At 44.7% G+C, this 16,105-nt stretch overlaps 2 protein-coding genes across 2 annotated transcripts in view; both read left to right on the forward strand.

The window, feature by feature from the left end:
- dvl2 (dishevelled segment polarity protein 2) overlaps positions 1–2,568 on the forward strand; it is a 76,358-nt gene extending 73,790 nt beyond the window's left edge. Inside the window, exon 15 of the mRNA XM_054747776.2 lies at positions 1–2,568. Within this exon, the coding sequence (XP_054603751.2) occupies positions 1–554 (554 nt within the window). The 3' untranslated portion in view covers positions 555–2,568.
- Positions 2,446–16,105, forward strand: part of acadvl (acyl-CoA dehydrogenase very long chain) — a 26,574-nt gene continuing 12,914 nt past the window's right edge. The window contains exons 1-14 of the mRNA XM_015940673.3: positions 2,446–2,568; positions 2,773–2,855; positions 2,948–3,017; positions 4,969–5,043; positions 5,121–5,193; positions 5,277–5,341; positions 5,424–5,558; positions 6,679–6,823; positions 9,826–9,955; positions 10,033–10,158; positions 10,229–10,427; positions 13,433–13,537; positions 13,639–13,725; positions 13,921–13,983. Coding sequence (XP_015796159.1) covers positions 2,782–2,855; positions 2,948–3,017; positions 4,969–5,043; positions 5,121–5,193; positions 5,277–5,341; positions 5,424–5,558; positions 6,679–6,823; positions 9,826–9,955; positions 10,033–10,158; positions 10,229–10,427; positions 13,433–13,537; positions 13,639–13,725; positions 13,921–13,983 — 1,347 coding nt within the window. The 5' untranslated portion in view covers positions 2,446–2,568; positions 2,773–2,781. The remainder of the gene's footprint in view (positions 2,569–2,772; positions 2,856–2,947; positions 3,018–4,968; positions 5,044–5,120; positions 5,194–5,276; positions 5,342–5,423; positions 5,559–6,678; positions 6,824–9,825; positions 9,956–10,032; positions 10,159–10,228; positions 10,428–13,432; positions 13,538–13,638; positions 13,726–13,920; positions 13,984–16,105) is intronic.

Consider the following 16,105-nt stretch of genomic DNA (forward strand, 5'->3'; position numbering starts at 1 on the left):
GGAGCCGGAGCAGCGGCTCAACGAGAAGCGAGGGCGAGCGACGACGCAGCACCAAAGGCCCTGGCAGCACAGTGGGGGGAGGGGAGAAGTCCCCCTCCGGCGGGGTTGGAGATGGAGGCGGGGCCGACTCCCGCTCTGGGAGCGGAAGTGAATCGGAGTACTCCACCCGCAGCAGCCTGAGACAAGGCCACGGCTCATCCGCCCCCAGTGAGCACAGTCACGCCTCTTCTCAGCGCTCACATCATCACCGCATGCCGCAGCCCCCCCACATGTCCCCCTACCCGCCGGGCATCCTGCCATACAACCCCATGATGGTGATGATGGTGCCCCAGCACCCGCACCCAGCCATGGCGACCGCACACGCACTCCAGCAGCTACCACCAGCCTCCATGCACCAAGCCCTGCCCCCTCCTCCCTCCTCCACCCCAGGCGGGCCACCCGGGGCCCCGCCCACTCGTGACCTGGGCTCGGTTCCTCCAGAGCTAACTGCGTCCCGCCAGTCGTTCCACCTTGCGATGGGCAACCCCAGCGAGTTCTTTGTGGATGTCATGTAGTCCGGTTCCTGCTGGTTCTGATGAGGATCTGCTCCTAAACTAATCGGATTCAGGGCACCTGTTAGAGATTAGGTGACAACAGGGTTTAAAACAAAACGAAAAATAAATTTAAATGTCTAAAAACTACTTTCTTATCCACAGAATCACCAGCCTGTTAATCTCGCTGTCGTGTCTCAGTATCGTTTTTACCAGTTCTGAGGACACCCAAGTGCCTGCTTCTTACAATCCTAGATTAGAATTAGTTAATCTGATCTCAGACGGCCTCCAGCAAAACTCACTGACCACCGATGAACACTAGAGGGCGCCATAGACACCATCAGTTTGGAGCGGCTAGAATCCTGCATGTACAGTTGCTGAAAGCCCACATTGTTTGCTTCGATACACGAGTGGGTTGAGTGCCTTTACGCTTAGTTTTTTAGATGTTTTCAACACTCCAGGTACACGAGAAACGCAAACGCTGTCCCACTTTGTCTGACAATAAACTTCCTCTGTGTATAAAGAGCCTAACTCTAATGTGAAAAGACAAAACGGTCCAATGATGTTCAGATATCACTGCCTGTGTTTAGTCATTCAGTAGGGCTCCTGTTCTGAAGGGTACCACGAGCTTTCTGAATGTGACTAAAGGTTTGATGGTAGTTCATCTGGGGAAAAGACTGATAGCGGTACTTAGTGATGACATCATTACTGTGAGCCACACGCCTCCACTCCCAGTGCTCATGCAATGTTACAGACTCACATTATTCACCAGTTTCTTGTTTTGTTTTTGTACGAGTGAAGATTGAAATCATGTATAACCCAACTATAAAGGTGCTAAATGAAGAGTCAGCGTTTCAGAAAGACCTTCTCAATGTCACTTCATTTGATTTCATGTTGCCACCTTTGTGTATTTGAGAATAAATTTGATACTAGCTCACAGTTTAGATTGGATTATTTTAACTTCCCATTGGAGAGAAGTCTCACAAAAGTCAACAGACACAGGGAATGCTGCATTATTTAGTTCGACACGTGAGAGAGAGCAAGGGTTGGTTTGATCATACACAAATGACACCGTAAAAGTGTAAGCATTGGGAGTTTCAGAGAATTTGACATTTTATTGATTTTATCAATACTAACTTGTTTATCTTCACTTCTGAATACATGGGATTATTCATAGGATTTGAGTCTGCATCACAAGTCTTCAGAAGGTGAGTCCAATTCAAATCTTGAGTCTTAAAAGGATGGGTATAAGATGAGTCACAAAAATCTGGCGTGCAAGTCAAGTTTCACATCTTTAGAGATTGAATCCATTTCAAGTCACAAGTCTTTATAGGGCAAGTCCAGGTTAAGTCGAGCCTTTAGAATGTGGGTCAATTTGCAGTTCTTTATAGGCTGAGTCAGGTCAAGTCTTTAGAGGACAGGTCCGGGTCAGGTGACAAGTCTCTAGAGGGTGGGTCCAGGTCAAGTCAAGTCTTTAGAGGGTGGGTTTGAGTCAGGTCAAGTCTTTAGAGGGTGACTCCCAAGTTGATATGCAAGTCTTTAGAGGGTGAGTCTAGGTCAGGTCAAGTCTTTAGAAAGTGTGTCCGAGTCAGGTCTCAAGCCTTTAGAGGGTGTGTTTGGTTCATGTCACAAGTCTTTAGAGGGTGTGTTTGGGTCATGTCACAAGTCTTTAGAGATTGAGCCTGGCTGACACAGAACCAAAGTGTTAGTAATTTATTTAATAAATTTCTGTTTTCAATTCTAAATCATCAATATTTCATTATCAATATATTATTTAAAATATTTGATGGAAAAGACTATTTCCGTTTGTTAAAACCAGTATGCGAGTGTGGAAAGCCCACCAGGACTACAGAGTTTGCCACTATTACACTAGAAGGCAGCAGGGGGCGCTAACGTGATAATGAAGCGGACGCTTAGCGGCTTTGAGCCCGAAGAAGAAGAAGAGGCGAGGCGACGCCGACTAACAGCATCGTTTCTCTGGCGGCGTTTGTGACGGTGTAACTACTTAGGGAAACTTTTTACCGTTTATTAACTTCAGGTCTGTCTATTAAATGTTTATGTTCAGTAAGTCAAACAAAGCGTTTAAACGTTTCAAGCGCCTGTTTTTGCCTTCACCGAGCAGCAAAACCGGCGAAGTTCAGAAACAAACGAGCGTCTTTCCTTTCATGCTAACACCCTGCTACGTTTAAACTGATCTCTGTGCAACTTGTTTAGATAACTATCTTGTGTGTTTTCCTCCCAGAACAAAAAAATGCTGCTTCGTAAGGTGAGCCAGTCCTCCGCACTATGCGGCATCATTCTGAGGATTCCTCCCGTTCTCTCGGGGCAAGTAGCTAATGTTTATGTATTGAACAGCCTTAGCTTTTTGGCTAAAAAAGCGTTTCTGACTGAATTTTGTTTCCTTTTTGGGATTAAAGGAGTCCGCGTCAGGCCGGGGTTGTTGTCGCTGTCTCAAACGCTCGCCTATACGCCAGTCAAGCTGCTCAGGTACAGTTGTATTAAACTCCTACGTACTTGTTACTCGTTAATATTTTTATGTTTTTATCAATTGTGTTGAGCTAAATGCAGCGCGTGAGTGACATAACGCGGACCCCCTCCTCTTCCACGTAAGTAGAGTAAAGTTCACTGGTCACGTGATTCCTCATTAAAGGTGACACCACAGATCTCCAGGCAAATGTTCCCATCAGACGGTGCTGAAGATGCAGTACGTATGTGTGTGTGTGTGTGTATATATATATATATATATATATATATATATATATATATATATATATATATATATATATATATATATATATATATATATATATATATATATATATATATTTTATTTCTGACTGAATAGTTTATTTATATAGCACATTTAAAACGCAGCATGGGAGCTGCCCAAAGTGCAACAGAGAATAAAAATACCAATCAAAAGCAGATAAAACACGAGGAATACTAAGAACACGTTAAAACAATAACATAATAAAACACTAAAACGAGTCACTGTCTAAAAGCCACGTTGTAGAAGTAGGTCTTTAAACGAGATTTAAAACCTGCCAAACTGTAATGGGTAGAGAGTTCCACAGCATTGGGGCAGCATGCACAAATGCTCGTTCATCCCGTGAGTCGTATCACTTCCGGGGAGTGCAAAGCAGCAGAAGGTCAGCCGACCTCAACGTGTGCGTGGGTACATAGGGAGTGAGCAGGTCAGAGAGATAGGGAGGTGCCAGGTCGTTGAGTGCTTTAAATACAAAAGTCAATAACTTAAACTGTACTCTGAAAATGACAGGGAGCCAATGAAGATGCGCTAGGACAGGAGTAATATGGCTATGTTGGTGCGTTTTTGTCAAGAACCTGGAAGACCAGCAGCCGATTCACGGCAGAGACCGGAGCACCAGCTAGGAGGACGTTTGCGTAGTCCAGGCGAGAGGTAATGAAGGCATGGATGACTGCCTCTATTTCAAGCTTCGTCTGAGGCGGGTCAGGCGGCGAAGCTGATAAAAGCAAGACCTCACAACAGAGTTTCTGTGGGGCCATTGAGAGTTCAGCATCCAGTTTACCCCGAGACTTGTCACGCACTGTTTGGGGTTGAAGGTTAAAAGGTCACAAACGGGGTGAGAACCATGGTGGTTGCGGGGGTCATATATTACGCATGGCTTTGTGCTTGTTTATCTGGAAATATTTGCTTTAAAATAAAAAAATCGGAATCATTTCACAACACCGCTGTTATCAAATAAATCTGAATTTGTGCAATTTAAGTTTTGAAAGTAACGGTAACTAAAGTAGTTAGTAGCACAGGGACATTATGACATAATATAGAATGATCAAAACAATGATTTATCTAAATTTTGATGAATCATTGTTTTGATCATTTATCTACACTAAAAATAACGTCTGTGGTAAAGCGGCTCATTTCCTGGGATTTTTCTGACATTTCTATTCACCCTTATGTGGATTTTATTTAAAGAATCATATAAAAGTCATCATTTAAAATGAAATAAAATTTAGGGCACATTAAGTTTTATTCCTACAACCATGTTTTCATTTGTACTCTTCCTGTGTGTGAACCATGTAGGAAAAATCGTCATACCTGCTTGAAACGGGTTTGAATTTAATTTAAACCCAAAGGAAAAATTCACGGCCAAATTATATTTAGGAAAAAGTTCACGCTGAAGTGTGTTTGGTTTCACTCAGTTTATTTGTAAAGGTTATGAATAATAAAAATACAGTTTTAACAGCCTGGGTGAACTAATTGAGTTGAGCTCTGTGTCTGTTCTAAGTTTGAATCTGTTTATATATATATATATATATATATATCTCACACATTAAAGTTCTTACTGGTCAGCTGTTGCGTTTGTCTCGTTTCGTGTATGCATTAGATGTGTTTTTAGATTGAATTTGTGTGTTGTCTGATTTTCGGTTGAACCTCTTGGGTTTTGTTTGCCTTTAGGCCGTGTTGGAGAAGCCTGCGGCGGTGGGAAGTGATGCTGCTACTAAAGTGGAAAAGAAGGCGGCTGCTGCTGCGGTCTGTTGTTTTATCTTTCTGGTTTGAAGCAGCAGATTCAACAATGAATGCATGAAAGATGAATTTTTCTTCCACAGGAATCCAAATCATTTGCTGTCAACATGTTTAAGGGTCAGATTGCAACAGCCCAAGTGTTTCCCTTTCCTAAGGGTAATCCACAGATTCACTGCCCCTCTTACAAACATGACTAACATCTGAAATCTGTTTGGCTCTGAGCTCTGTTTGTGTTTCAGCCCTGAACGACGAGCAGGAGCAGTTCCTTCGGGAGTTGGTGGGGCCGGTCAGCAAGTTCTTTGAGGTGATCTTAAACCTCTCTGACTAAAGTAAAACAGATCCAAACATCAACAACTTCCTAACATGAATCCACTCCTTGCTTCCAGGAGGTAAACGACCCTGCCAAGAACGATAGTCTGGAGAAGGTGGAGGACCACACCATGGAGGGCCTGAAGGAGATGGGGGCATTTGGCCTGCAGGTCCCAGCTGATCTGGGTGGACTTGGTCTCTCAAACACTCAGGTACAGCTGACTGGTCTGATCATGTCTACACACCAGGGGGTCTCATTTATCAAACATGGCGTAGAATCATTACTAAAACCGTACTTAAGCTCAGCAAATAAAAGTACTTATGCCAAGTAGGTTTGTGATCTATCAAACATGGAGTACGCACAGCTGCACGCAGTCTCAGCTTCATGAATCAGAGACTATCTAGAAAGGTTCTCAGCTGCTTTTTAGTCACATCCCGCCCTCACCACGCCCACTTACTGCCATAAATAGTCAAGTCAATGCAAAGTGCCTTGTGGATCTCATGCATATGCATAAGCCGGCTGTTGCAGCGCTCCGCCAATGACGATGGTGACCGTAGATCAAGGCAGACCAAGGAAGCGCTATTACACAGAAGCAGAAGTTGAGGTACTTGTGGGGTGAGGTGGAGAAATGAAAGGAAGTGCTTTTGCAAAACAAATAAGAGAAAATCCACAGAGTGGCACAGCGTTGCTGAAGCCGTCAATGTTGTGTTCTTCAGAGAGAGATCTGTGGCGGATATAAAACAATGGTCCAATCGGGATTCGATCCCAAGACTCCCAGGTGAAAGTAACGTGCGCTAAACAGTCACCCAAACGGAGATCTCCCTTGTCCAAGTAGCCAGGGTGCATGATCAATCAGGTCAGTGACAGGACACACACACTGTCACAGACGCATGATGTTCTGTCTCAATCTGTCCCCCTGCTGATATCTGCATTCCATATTCTGCGCTTCAGGCTGTGTGTGTGTGTGTGTGTGTGTGTGTGTGCGCACACGTGTGTGTGTGTGTGTGCGCGCGCACACGTGCATATGAGTGTGTGCGTGCGTGCGTGTGGGATCTTGTTCTGTGTGAGCACGAAGCGGTACAAGTGATAAAGCTGCAGGATTTCATAATTGTATCTTCTCAGCAGCAGCACTGCAGGAGCTCTCCATGTCCAACATGTGCGTAAGCCAGGTCCTTAGTCAACTTAAAGTTTCTTTCATAAATCCCAAAGTTTGCGTGGAAAGTTGCTTACGCAGTTTTCCGACCCCGTTTTGTGCGTAAGCAAGCTTGATAAATGAGGCCCCAGGAGATTAAAGCAAATCTGTCAGCCACACATATCTCTTCTTCCTCCAGTACGCTCGCCTGGTTGAGATTGTCGGCGCTCATGATTTAGGTGTTGGGATCACTTTAGGAGCTCACCAGTCAATCGGCTTCAAGGGCATTTTGCTGTTTGGGAACAAAGCTCAGAAGGAGAAGTACCTGCCCAAACTGGCCTCAGGTAAGAACAACTACGTCTTTGTCCTGATCTGGACGCTCACGTCACACGTGGCATCATATGAACACAACTGGTCGGAAGTCCTCTAATAACAACACACCAGTTTTATGTAGCGCTTTTCACAACCACTCTAAGATACTTTACAAAGAAGGGACCGAAGTGGTAAACCAAAATAACATTACTGGGTTAAATGCTTGATTAAAGAGGCTCATTTTTTTACCGCTTTTTTAATTCCTGGAGTGAGTCTGAGGCACAGATACGTGGGGAGAGGATGCTCCCCTCCTTCTACACCGTGAATGGCATAGGGTGGGGGTGGCTGCGGCAGAAGCCGCCCCCAATGGTGCAATGCTTTGAATCGGTGGTCTGGTAGAGGAGGTTGGAGGTGGCGGGAGGGGTGACGGTGTCACTGAAGGTCAGAGAGGTGAGGAGGGGCAAGGTTATTGAGATCTTGAGTTGGATGCACTATGAAGCTTTTGTAGGACAGGAGTTATGTGATCTCTGGTGTTGGTATGTGTGAGTAGCCGGGCAGCTGAGTTCTGAACGTATTGCTGTTTTTTAGATGGGGGCTATTGTAGTAGTCCATTCTGTTGGGGCTGAAGGTGCAGAAATGGAAAGGGTAAGATGCTGAAGGGCATTTCCAAGGAGTTTAAAAATGGCCGGTTTAGTGACATGATGGATGTGTGGACGGAGAGAGGGTGGGGCCTAAAAGGACTCCCAAGGTTTCTGATGGAACGACCATCGGTACAGAGTGTTAATAAGGTATGGTAAGGTTAGAGGCAGGGCTGTATGGTAACGTTTTTAGCTCATAGCGCTGGTGCTACAAAGGTTGTAGGTTTTGCAGCACCAGCATAACAATTCTGTGGCAATCTCTAAAAACCAAAAGTAGTTCTTATAAACACGCAGACACACCAGCAGGGCCTATAATGACAACAAGTGACAGGGTGGAAAAACTTCAAGTGTTTTATACGAGCCAGTTTACCGCAGGTCGTACTTGATGAAACATTCTGAACTTTACTGTTCGTTTTAATTCTATGAACAACAACATCACCTCAATTTAGGAAAAAACACGTTTAAAAAAAAAAGCTGCACGACCAGTGTGTTTGTTTCCGACCACAACCAAAGTCTGGGAGCTGAAGAAGTCTCTGAGATGAGAAGCTAAATGTCTCCAACGTATCCAGAAAGGTCCAGCTGTTTTCAGCTAAAACTCTCAGGATCATGTCCAGGACGACCGAGTCTACGCCTCCATGTTGCAGCAGCGACTCGGTCCGAAGGGAAACTGAAACGCTGCTGTCAGTAACAACCTAACGGATTTAAAACAGGAAAACTCTCAACAGGCTTTGCATCTGTGGTGACCTGCTCTGACATTTACATCCTTCTTGCTGCTAAAGTAATCTTTTGGAATAAAGATTTAAAATAAATTATCAATGGTAATTTTTTATATATTTTAGCAAAATATAAAAAATGTAAAATATTTACCGGTCGATCTACGTCCCAATCCTCACCTATGGTCATGAGCTTTGGGTAATGACCGAAAGAACGAGATCGCGGATACAAGCGGCCGAAATGAGTTTCCTCCGTAGGGTGGCCGGGCTCAGCCTTAGAGATAGGGTGAGGAGCTCGGACATTCGGGAGGGACTCGGAGTAGAACCGCTGCTCCTCCGGATCGAAAGGAGTCAGTTGAGGTGGTTTGGACATCTGGTCAGGATGCCTCCTGGACGCCTCCCCGGGGAGGTGTTTTGGGCATGTCCTGCCGGCAGGAGGCCCCCGGGTCGACCCAGGACACGTTGGAGAGGTTACATCTCCAATCTGGTCCGGGAACGCCTTGGGGTCCTGCCGGAGGAGCTGGTGGACAAGGCCGGGGAGAGGACGGTCTGGAGCTCCCTAGTTGGGATGCTGCCCCCGCGACCCGGACCCGGATAAGCGGAGGAAGACGACGATGATTTTTGCTAAATAGAAAAAAAAGTATACCAGGTTTAGACAGTTCCTCTGCTCAGAAAGCCTGACAAAAATGAGGAAATGATTAGGGATCATCATGTTCATTAAACATTATGATGAGAGTAAGTCACAGAACACCAAACATGAAAAGATCTGAAAATATTCCAGAATACTGCAATAATCCTTATTGGTGCCGTCTCATGAGTGCTGCTGATTCAGTGTTTAGAAAGAGCTGCAGCTTTATCTCAGCTGTTTGACTGAATACTTTAATAAACCTTTGCTAAAGGTAAAATGTTGATCGGACTCTGTAATGCAGCATAAATGTCACAATTTTATGAAATGATCTCATCACGTTTCTCCTCCAGCGTCCTCAAGTCTTCCGGTGTCCAGATCCATCTGCTGGGGTTTGTTTTAAATGAGTCAGGCTGTAGCACACTGGTGGCCATTTTTAAAATATAAAATAAGTATTCCTGTTATTAGGTTTTAACAAACTCAGCACCAAAAAAAGAGCCGCCTCGGAGGAAAATCTGACGGCTGAAGGGAGGTAAATCTGTCCTTCACAGAAAACCGTGTGATTTGGTGGTGATTTGTGTGATTTGGCAAACGTTTAGGCTAGCTCAGAACTACTGCGAGATGTTGAAACTCATCATGCTCCCAGTGAGCGCCGCTCTGCTCCATCTCTGCAGCGTGTGACTAGCTGGTGAAATGACAACACGCGACAGACACGCTAGAACAAAGATAGATTGTGAACAAGAGGATGGTCCCCTCCTTTTTCTGATTGATTGTCATAAAGAGTGGTCGAAACCCGACGGGAGAACCTCATCCCATCACAACAAAAAGTCTGCTCTATGCCGTTCACAGGAACGCCACGTGTAGCGTCAAAAACAAGTTTGCAGGTGTGGTTGGTTCCATAAAGTTCTGGGGGGCGTGACTTGAACAGACATTGGAGATTTTGTGAAGCTGACCTATTAGGTGGTATATTAGAGTGTTTGCAGCTGCTTCAGGTTTAGAGTGTGTTGTCATGGTGATAGACTCAAAGGTTTCCCTCTGCTCCACGTGTGTCCATCCAGGCGAACATATCGCCGCTTTCTGTCTGACGGAACCAGCCAGCGGTTCTGACGCCGCCTCCATTAAAACCACAGCCGTCCTGTCTCCCTGTGGGAAGTTCTACACCATGAATGGCAGCAAGATCTGGATCAGGTGAGACATCACCTGGCCTTCACCACCAGAGGGCAGCACTGGATAACGGATGCTTTGGTTTTACATGTCCTCTACAGCAATGGAGGTATCGCTGAGATCTTCACCGTGTTCGCCAAGACGCCAATGAAGGACCCAAAGACCGGGGAGACCACAGACAAGATCACAGCTTTTATTGTGGAGAGGAGCTTTGGAGGAGTGACCAGGTGAGCACGCTTGTTTGTTCTGAGTGCTTGCGTTTGATTCCTCCTGGTTTACGTAATGTTTTTATCCCAGTGGCCCACCCGAGAAGAAAATGGGCATCAAGGCGTCCAACACAGCCGAGGTTTACTTTGACGATGTCCGCGTGCCAGCTGACTGTGTCCTGGGTGAGGTAGGAGGCGGGTTCAAGGTGGCCATGAACATCCTTAACAACGGGCGCTTCGGCATGGCGGCAGCCCTCTCCGGCACCATGAAGAGCGTCATCATCAAAGCTGTGAGTGTGACCTGAGAGGGAAGTGGGCAGGAGTGCAGCAGCAGAGATGATCATCTTCCTATAAGTGCTGCCGGGGTTCCTATCTGCTTGTTCGAGGCGCTCCGACTCTGCTGCAGCGCTCGTTGCAGTCGTGCGTTTCCTTTGCTGTGGGCTGATGGGAAGTTCCCCTGCCCGAACCTCTCTGTGGCCTGTTTTCTGCCGAAGTAGCAGGCACTTGAGATTCAAACGGGCCCCATGGCGGGCCCGGTTTCTTCGAGGGTTTGAGTTTCAACGGAAGAAAGTATTCAGGAAACCTCTCAGCTACGGGTTTGTAGGTGATGATGTACCTACGGTCGCACGCGAGTCAGAGCTTGCATCACCAAAAACAGGAAACATGTAAAAAGCTGCAGATTCTGTCTGTTTCAGCCGAGGAATCTTAAATTAACACTGTCTATTAAAAGTAATCATAAAAGTTTCATCATTCTTAATTTAGGAGTTTGTTTCCATTACAAATGATATCATCTTACAGGAACCTGCTCCACATGAAGCTTTGTTCTGGATGCAACTAACCAGTGTCTCTAATGTGAAACAGGTGCACGTCTTCACATGAAGCACCTGTTGTTGAGACAGAATGAGCTGCTTGAATAAAATAAATGTTTTTAGCTGCTTCTTGTGGCTTTTTGCATCAGTTCAGCAGCCTGTGGACCTCATGGCTCGGCGCTAACTCGCCCATCAGGAATGTTGTCGTAGCAGAAGCTTCTTCAATCTTCCTCTTTCTAAACACCACAAAAACCCACACAGAACTGCTAAGTCTGGCTTCGGTTTCAGCCTTTGAGGAAGTGCAGTAAACATTATTAAAACTCCGTTTGTACGTTTTTTTGTTGTTTTATCTCCGCTCTCTCTTTGGTTGATGAGTTTTAGTGGGAAAGAGCTAGCTGAAATGTTAGCTGGCTTCTCCGTTCTGATGGTTTTGTTGTTGCCAGTCAACAAAACTTACTGTTTTCCCAAGTCACAGATGTTGTTCTGCTGGAAAATTAGTGCTTAAAGATAATCGTGTAAATGTCCTGCAGGTAACGTGTCGACATCTGTAAACAGCTGCTATCTGCATACAGAACTCTGACCTCTCCGCTGATGTCCTTTGATGTTTTGTAGGCAACGTAGATGTTTAGGTGTGCATGAGCCGGTCTGTGTTTGCTGTTATTTTAATAAAAAGAAGAAAGCTACAGGTGCATCAAAGCCAAGTTTACCACAGAAACTTCACAGCCTGCAGAAACTGAAATTTACTGCAACTTGCAGCTTTAGTGTGATGCACCATATTTGACTCTACCTACAAAGATGTATTAGTGCTGCACCGACAGAAACGATTGTTGGTCCTCCTGAAGATCACACCTGAAGCTGAGGCGGTGCGTCAGAATTAGGGCTGGGCATCAAGAACAGGGACTAATTGTCAGTTTTTCCCGGAATGGTTCCATTTTTAAAAAAATTGGAAATCCTAGTTTCCATCCCCAGTCTGCCGACCAGAAGATGAAGCTGCCGAATACCAACAAAGAAGAATCTACCCAAAGTGTTTGCATTACCGAGCAATCATGGAAAATGTGCACAGGTGTTCATAAGTGCGGCTTCGTCCGCCGATCACAACCAGCCGACCTCCACGAAAAACACTCATCTGCAAATTTCGATCAACGCTTTTCATAGCTGATCACAGCGGCCAATCAGCTGTCGTTCTTACTTTGTAGCCCGCAGAGACCCTGTGTGCCCCCCCCCCACCCCCCACCCCATCAGACAGTAGAAGCGCCTAGCAGCAAAAGTATAAACGGACATTTCTGCCAAACTTTTCCTCCGTTTGCGAGGGCGATACAAACTTCGCTTCCTGCAACAGAAAACACAGCATGGAGAAATCTCGTTAGAATGCGTCAACACAGCGGATTTAATATGAGTTTTAAAGAACAAACTCTAGGCGAAGTGAGGCGACCTGTCATGGCTCACAAAGACTGGGTTCCACCCACTAGAATCTATTATGGGTAATAAATAAATAAATACATCTATTGCTAATACAGTGATCCCTCGTTTATCGCGGTAGATGCGTTCCAGACCTGGCCGCGATAGGTGAAAATCTACGAAGTAGGGACACCATATTTACAGTATTTATTTAACAGGTACGTATTCAGTATTCAGACTTTTAAAACCCTCCCTTTACATAGTACTGTATTTTTACTTGTTTTTTATAGTTTTATTACAAAAAAATGCATTTTATGATGAAATTGAGGGAAAAAAAATAGGAAGTTCTCTATTTATTTCGCATAGAAAAATAACGCAAATCGGCGAATTTCCCTTGAATAAGGCTCCAAAGAAAAAATCCGCAAAGTCGTGAATCCGCGATAAACGAACCACGAAGTAGCGAGGGATCACTGTAATAAATCTCACAACATGCAAAGTTGTGAGATTATTATTTTGTTTCTCTGCACCATTTAGACCAGGGGTCACCAGCCTGGCGCCCACGTGGCCGTTTCTCCAAAAAGTCTAAGATAAAATAAAAACAAGTTTGGCTGCCATCTTTTTTAATCACAAATGCTTTAATACAGTCTTAAAAACTACAATTTCTTTAAAAAACACATTACATTTGTTTATTATATATTCAGTTTAATTTAACTCTGATCTATTCTGGTTGAAAGGTCAGTTTTGTATCATACTGGTAAACCATCATTTGGCCCAGTACCCATGAAGTGTCTCCCAGCTTCACGAAGGCTGGTGACCTCTGATGTAGGCTGCTTGCTACTGACAGCAGCTACGTGTACATTTCAGTTTTACTTCTGACTGAATCGTTGCTGCCGGCATCCTGGACACGATCATCCTGAGAGTTTTCATTGGAACCGGCTGGAATTTCCTGGCTATCTCGAAGACATGTTGCTTCATCTGCACATAACCAGCAATGGTTACGATGATTAGCTCTGTTTTCTATGAAGATCCATCCTGGAACATGGAGTTACTGTCTTGATAGTGATTGTCTGTTCTCCTCTTCCCTTCAGGTGGATCATGCAGCCAACAGAACCCAGTTTGGGAACAAGATCCACACCTACGGCGCCATCCAGGAAAAGATTGCTCGTATGACTATGCTGCAGTATGTCACAGAGGTCAGAGCGCCCTCCAGCTGTGTGATGCATATCTGATCCAAAGCTAAACAAATATCACAAACTTACAAAACCAAAAAACTGAAATCATTTGTGTTTTACAGTCGATGGCCTACATGATCAGTGGGAACATGGACAGTGGAGCTGCTGAGTTCCAGATAGAAGCAGCAATCAGCAAAATCTTTGCTTCTGTAAGAATAACAATCCAACACGAAGCTTCGTAAGCGTTTCTGCTTTTCTTGCTTGGTAGTAACCTGGAGCAGTTCTGAGCTTGAGCGATGGAGCAACTGTTGCACAATCCTCTTGTTTCCTTTTCTGTGTAAGACCAAAGAGGAAGGAAGTTCCCCAAGGCCTGCTGGTGACTTTTTAAAAACATTTCTCACCAGGAAGCAGCGTGGACCGTGGCTGATGAGAGCATCCAGGTCATGGGTGGCATGGGTTTCATGAAGGTGAGTTCTCCTTCCACTTCCTGTCACGTTCAAAACCAGACTCAAACTCACCGAGCTCCAGGAGATGAGGGCCACTTTCTCCATCCCTCAACAAACTCACCCATAACCCATCAGGGCTATGTGGTCGCCAAATGTATAAACATTTAACACGTTGATGATGCTACATCTGTAAATACCGTATTTTCCGGAGTATAAGTCGCACCAGCCATAAAATGTATAATGAAGAAGAGAAAAACATATATGTCGCATTTTGGGGAGAAGTTTTATTATTTTTCTTACAAAATCTGAGGTCAAGCGTTTCACATTGCAAGACAAGTACCGGTGTCGGTACAGGATCTGCTCGGGTGCAAGATCGGCTCGGGGTCCTTCGACTGCCGATGATGTCAAAGTACGGCAAACCCACTCGGACAAAATACACTACACATCTATACTGTTGGAAAGAATTTAGCAGTCTCGTTATTAAAATAATGTTTCTTAAGACGTAAGTTTGTGTTTATAATGGTATTTGTAAAATAAAACACTATATTTTATTCATAATGTTGAACTCCTCTTTGAGCACATCCCTTGAAGGATCATAGGTATTAGCAACACCTGTGAAATTGTATTTGCAGGAAAGAAGTGTGTCCCATTTATTAAAGTATTTTGTGTTTAGAGTTTTTGACGTCTTGTCCACGCGTAGTTCAGTTACGCTCATAGCTGCTAGCCAAAACTCTGGAGTTAAAAGTTTTCTGGCTTTACTAAAATACCTGTCTGTACTTATTTGATTGATGGTGGTTTTACTTTCTCTAGACTCCAAATGCAATCATTTGGCACGTTTGGAATTCATAATTTGTAATAATGTAATCGGCGATATTAGCATTAGCATTCCTATGGGTTTTTCCACGTATACTAGCATTGCGCTAACCACTCGCTGCCAAATTGCAGCCTTTGAGATTAGAAAATCTCCTTTTGTCACATTGCAATGTAATTGCACATGCAGTTAATCGTTCAGCCCTAATATACATGCAGCTCTATGCTAAAAGTGTATTTTCAAAGAGGTAATGATGGATTTCTTTGTAAAAGTTGTCCATCTTTCCAACAGAAAGATTTGCCTGGACCAACGTAACGTAATTCCGTAAGGTTCGTGTTCAGCCAATCAACTACTTAGACGTCATCGGCAGTCAAAGGACCCCGAGCCAATTTTGCACCCAAGCAGATCTTGTACCGACACCGGTAACAATAACAGAATAAACAACCAGGGCGCAGCAGCGCGCCACGTCTCCAGCAGAGGATGGCAGTGTTTCAAACCCTCCCAGCAGGGCAGAGGAGCTGAAACCTGGTCCGGAGCTGGCCCGCAGCAGCACGCAACGGTCTCCAGCAGGTGATGGCTGGGCAGGGGAGCTCATTCCTGGTCCAGAGCCGGCCCGCAGCAGCGCGGTATACATACTTTGGTGTATAAGTCGCAGGACCAGCCAGACTATGAACAAAAGTGTGACTTATAGTCTGGAAAATACGGTAATCAGCACACTGCACAACCCCACTAGCACGTTATTTTACAAGTTTTATTATTCTCAGCATAAGAAATAAAACCAACATAACTGAGTCTGCTGAGTCAAACTACTTCTACTTGATCATATTTTGGAGGAAATGACATCATAACTTTCATCTCCGATATGTAGTTTTGACGTTTAGCCCTCTGATGCTTTACCACCAAGCGCTCTGCTGGTTGCACCAACATCCTCTCCATTTCCAGGCCCTGTTTACTCGATTGTGGCTCAAGTCACCTGTAATAAAACCAGCTGAGTCAATATTAGGACTCTGGGTGGATCCAAAAGACAACGTGCTACGTTCCCATCTGATAAAGGCAAATTTATATTCAGAGCGGGGTTTAGTAACCAGTAAATGGTTGGCAAACCCCAGACGATTCCCGGCAGCATCTCTCATGGTTTCACGTCCACCAGGAAACACTGGAATTTCAGGATTTGTTACTGGATGCAAGTCAAACAAAACACAGAAAACAGCTGACTCACACTGGGACCAGATTCTGTACAACAGCACACTAATTTAGCTGATAGTTGATCAATAGTTGTTCAGTGTGTTTTCTCATCTTCTGCTGGGAGACCGCAGAGTCCTGATGAATAAC

The sequence above is a fragment of the Nothobranchius furzeri genome, chromosome 2 (assembly GCF_043380555.1).
Source record: "Nothobranchius furzeri strain GRZ-AD chromosome 2, NfurGRZ-RIMD1, whole genome shotgun sequence".
Lineage (NCBI taxonomy): Eukaryota > Metazoa > Chordata > Actinopteri > Cyprinodontiformes > Nothobranchiidae > Nothobranchius > Nothobranchius furzeri.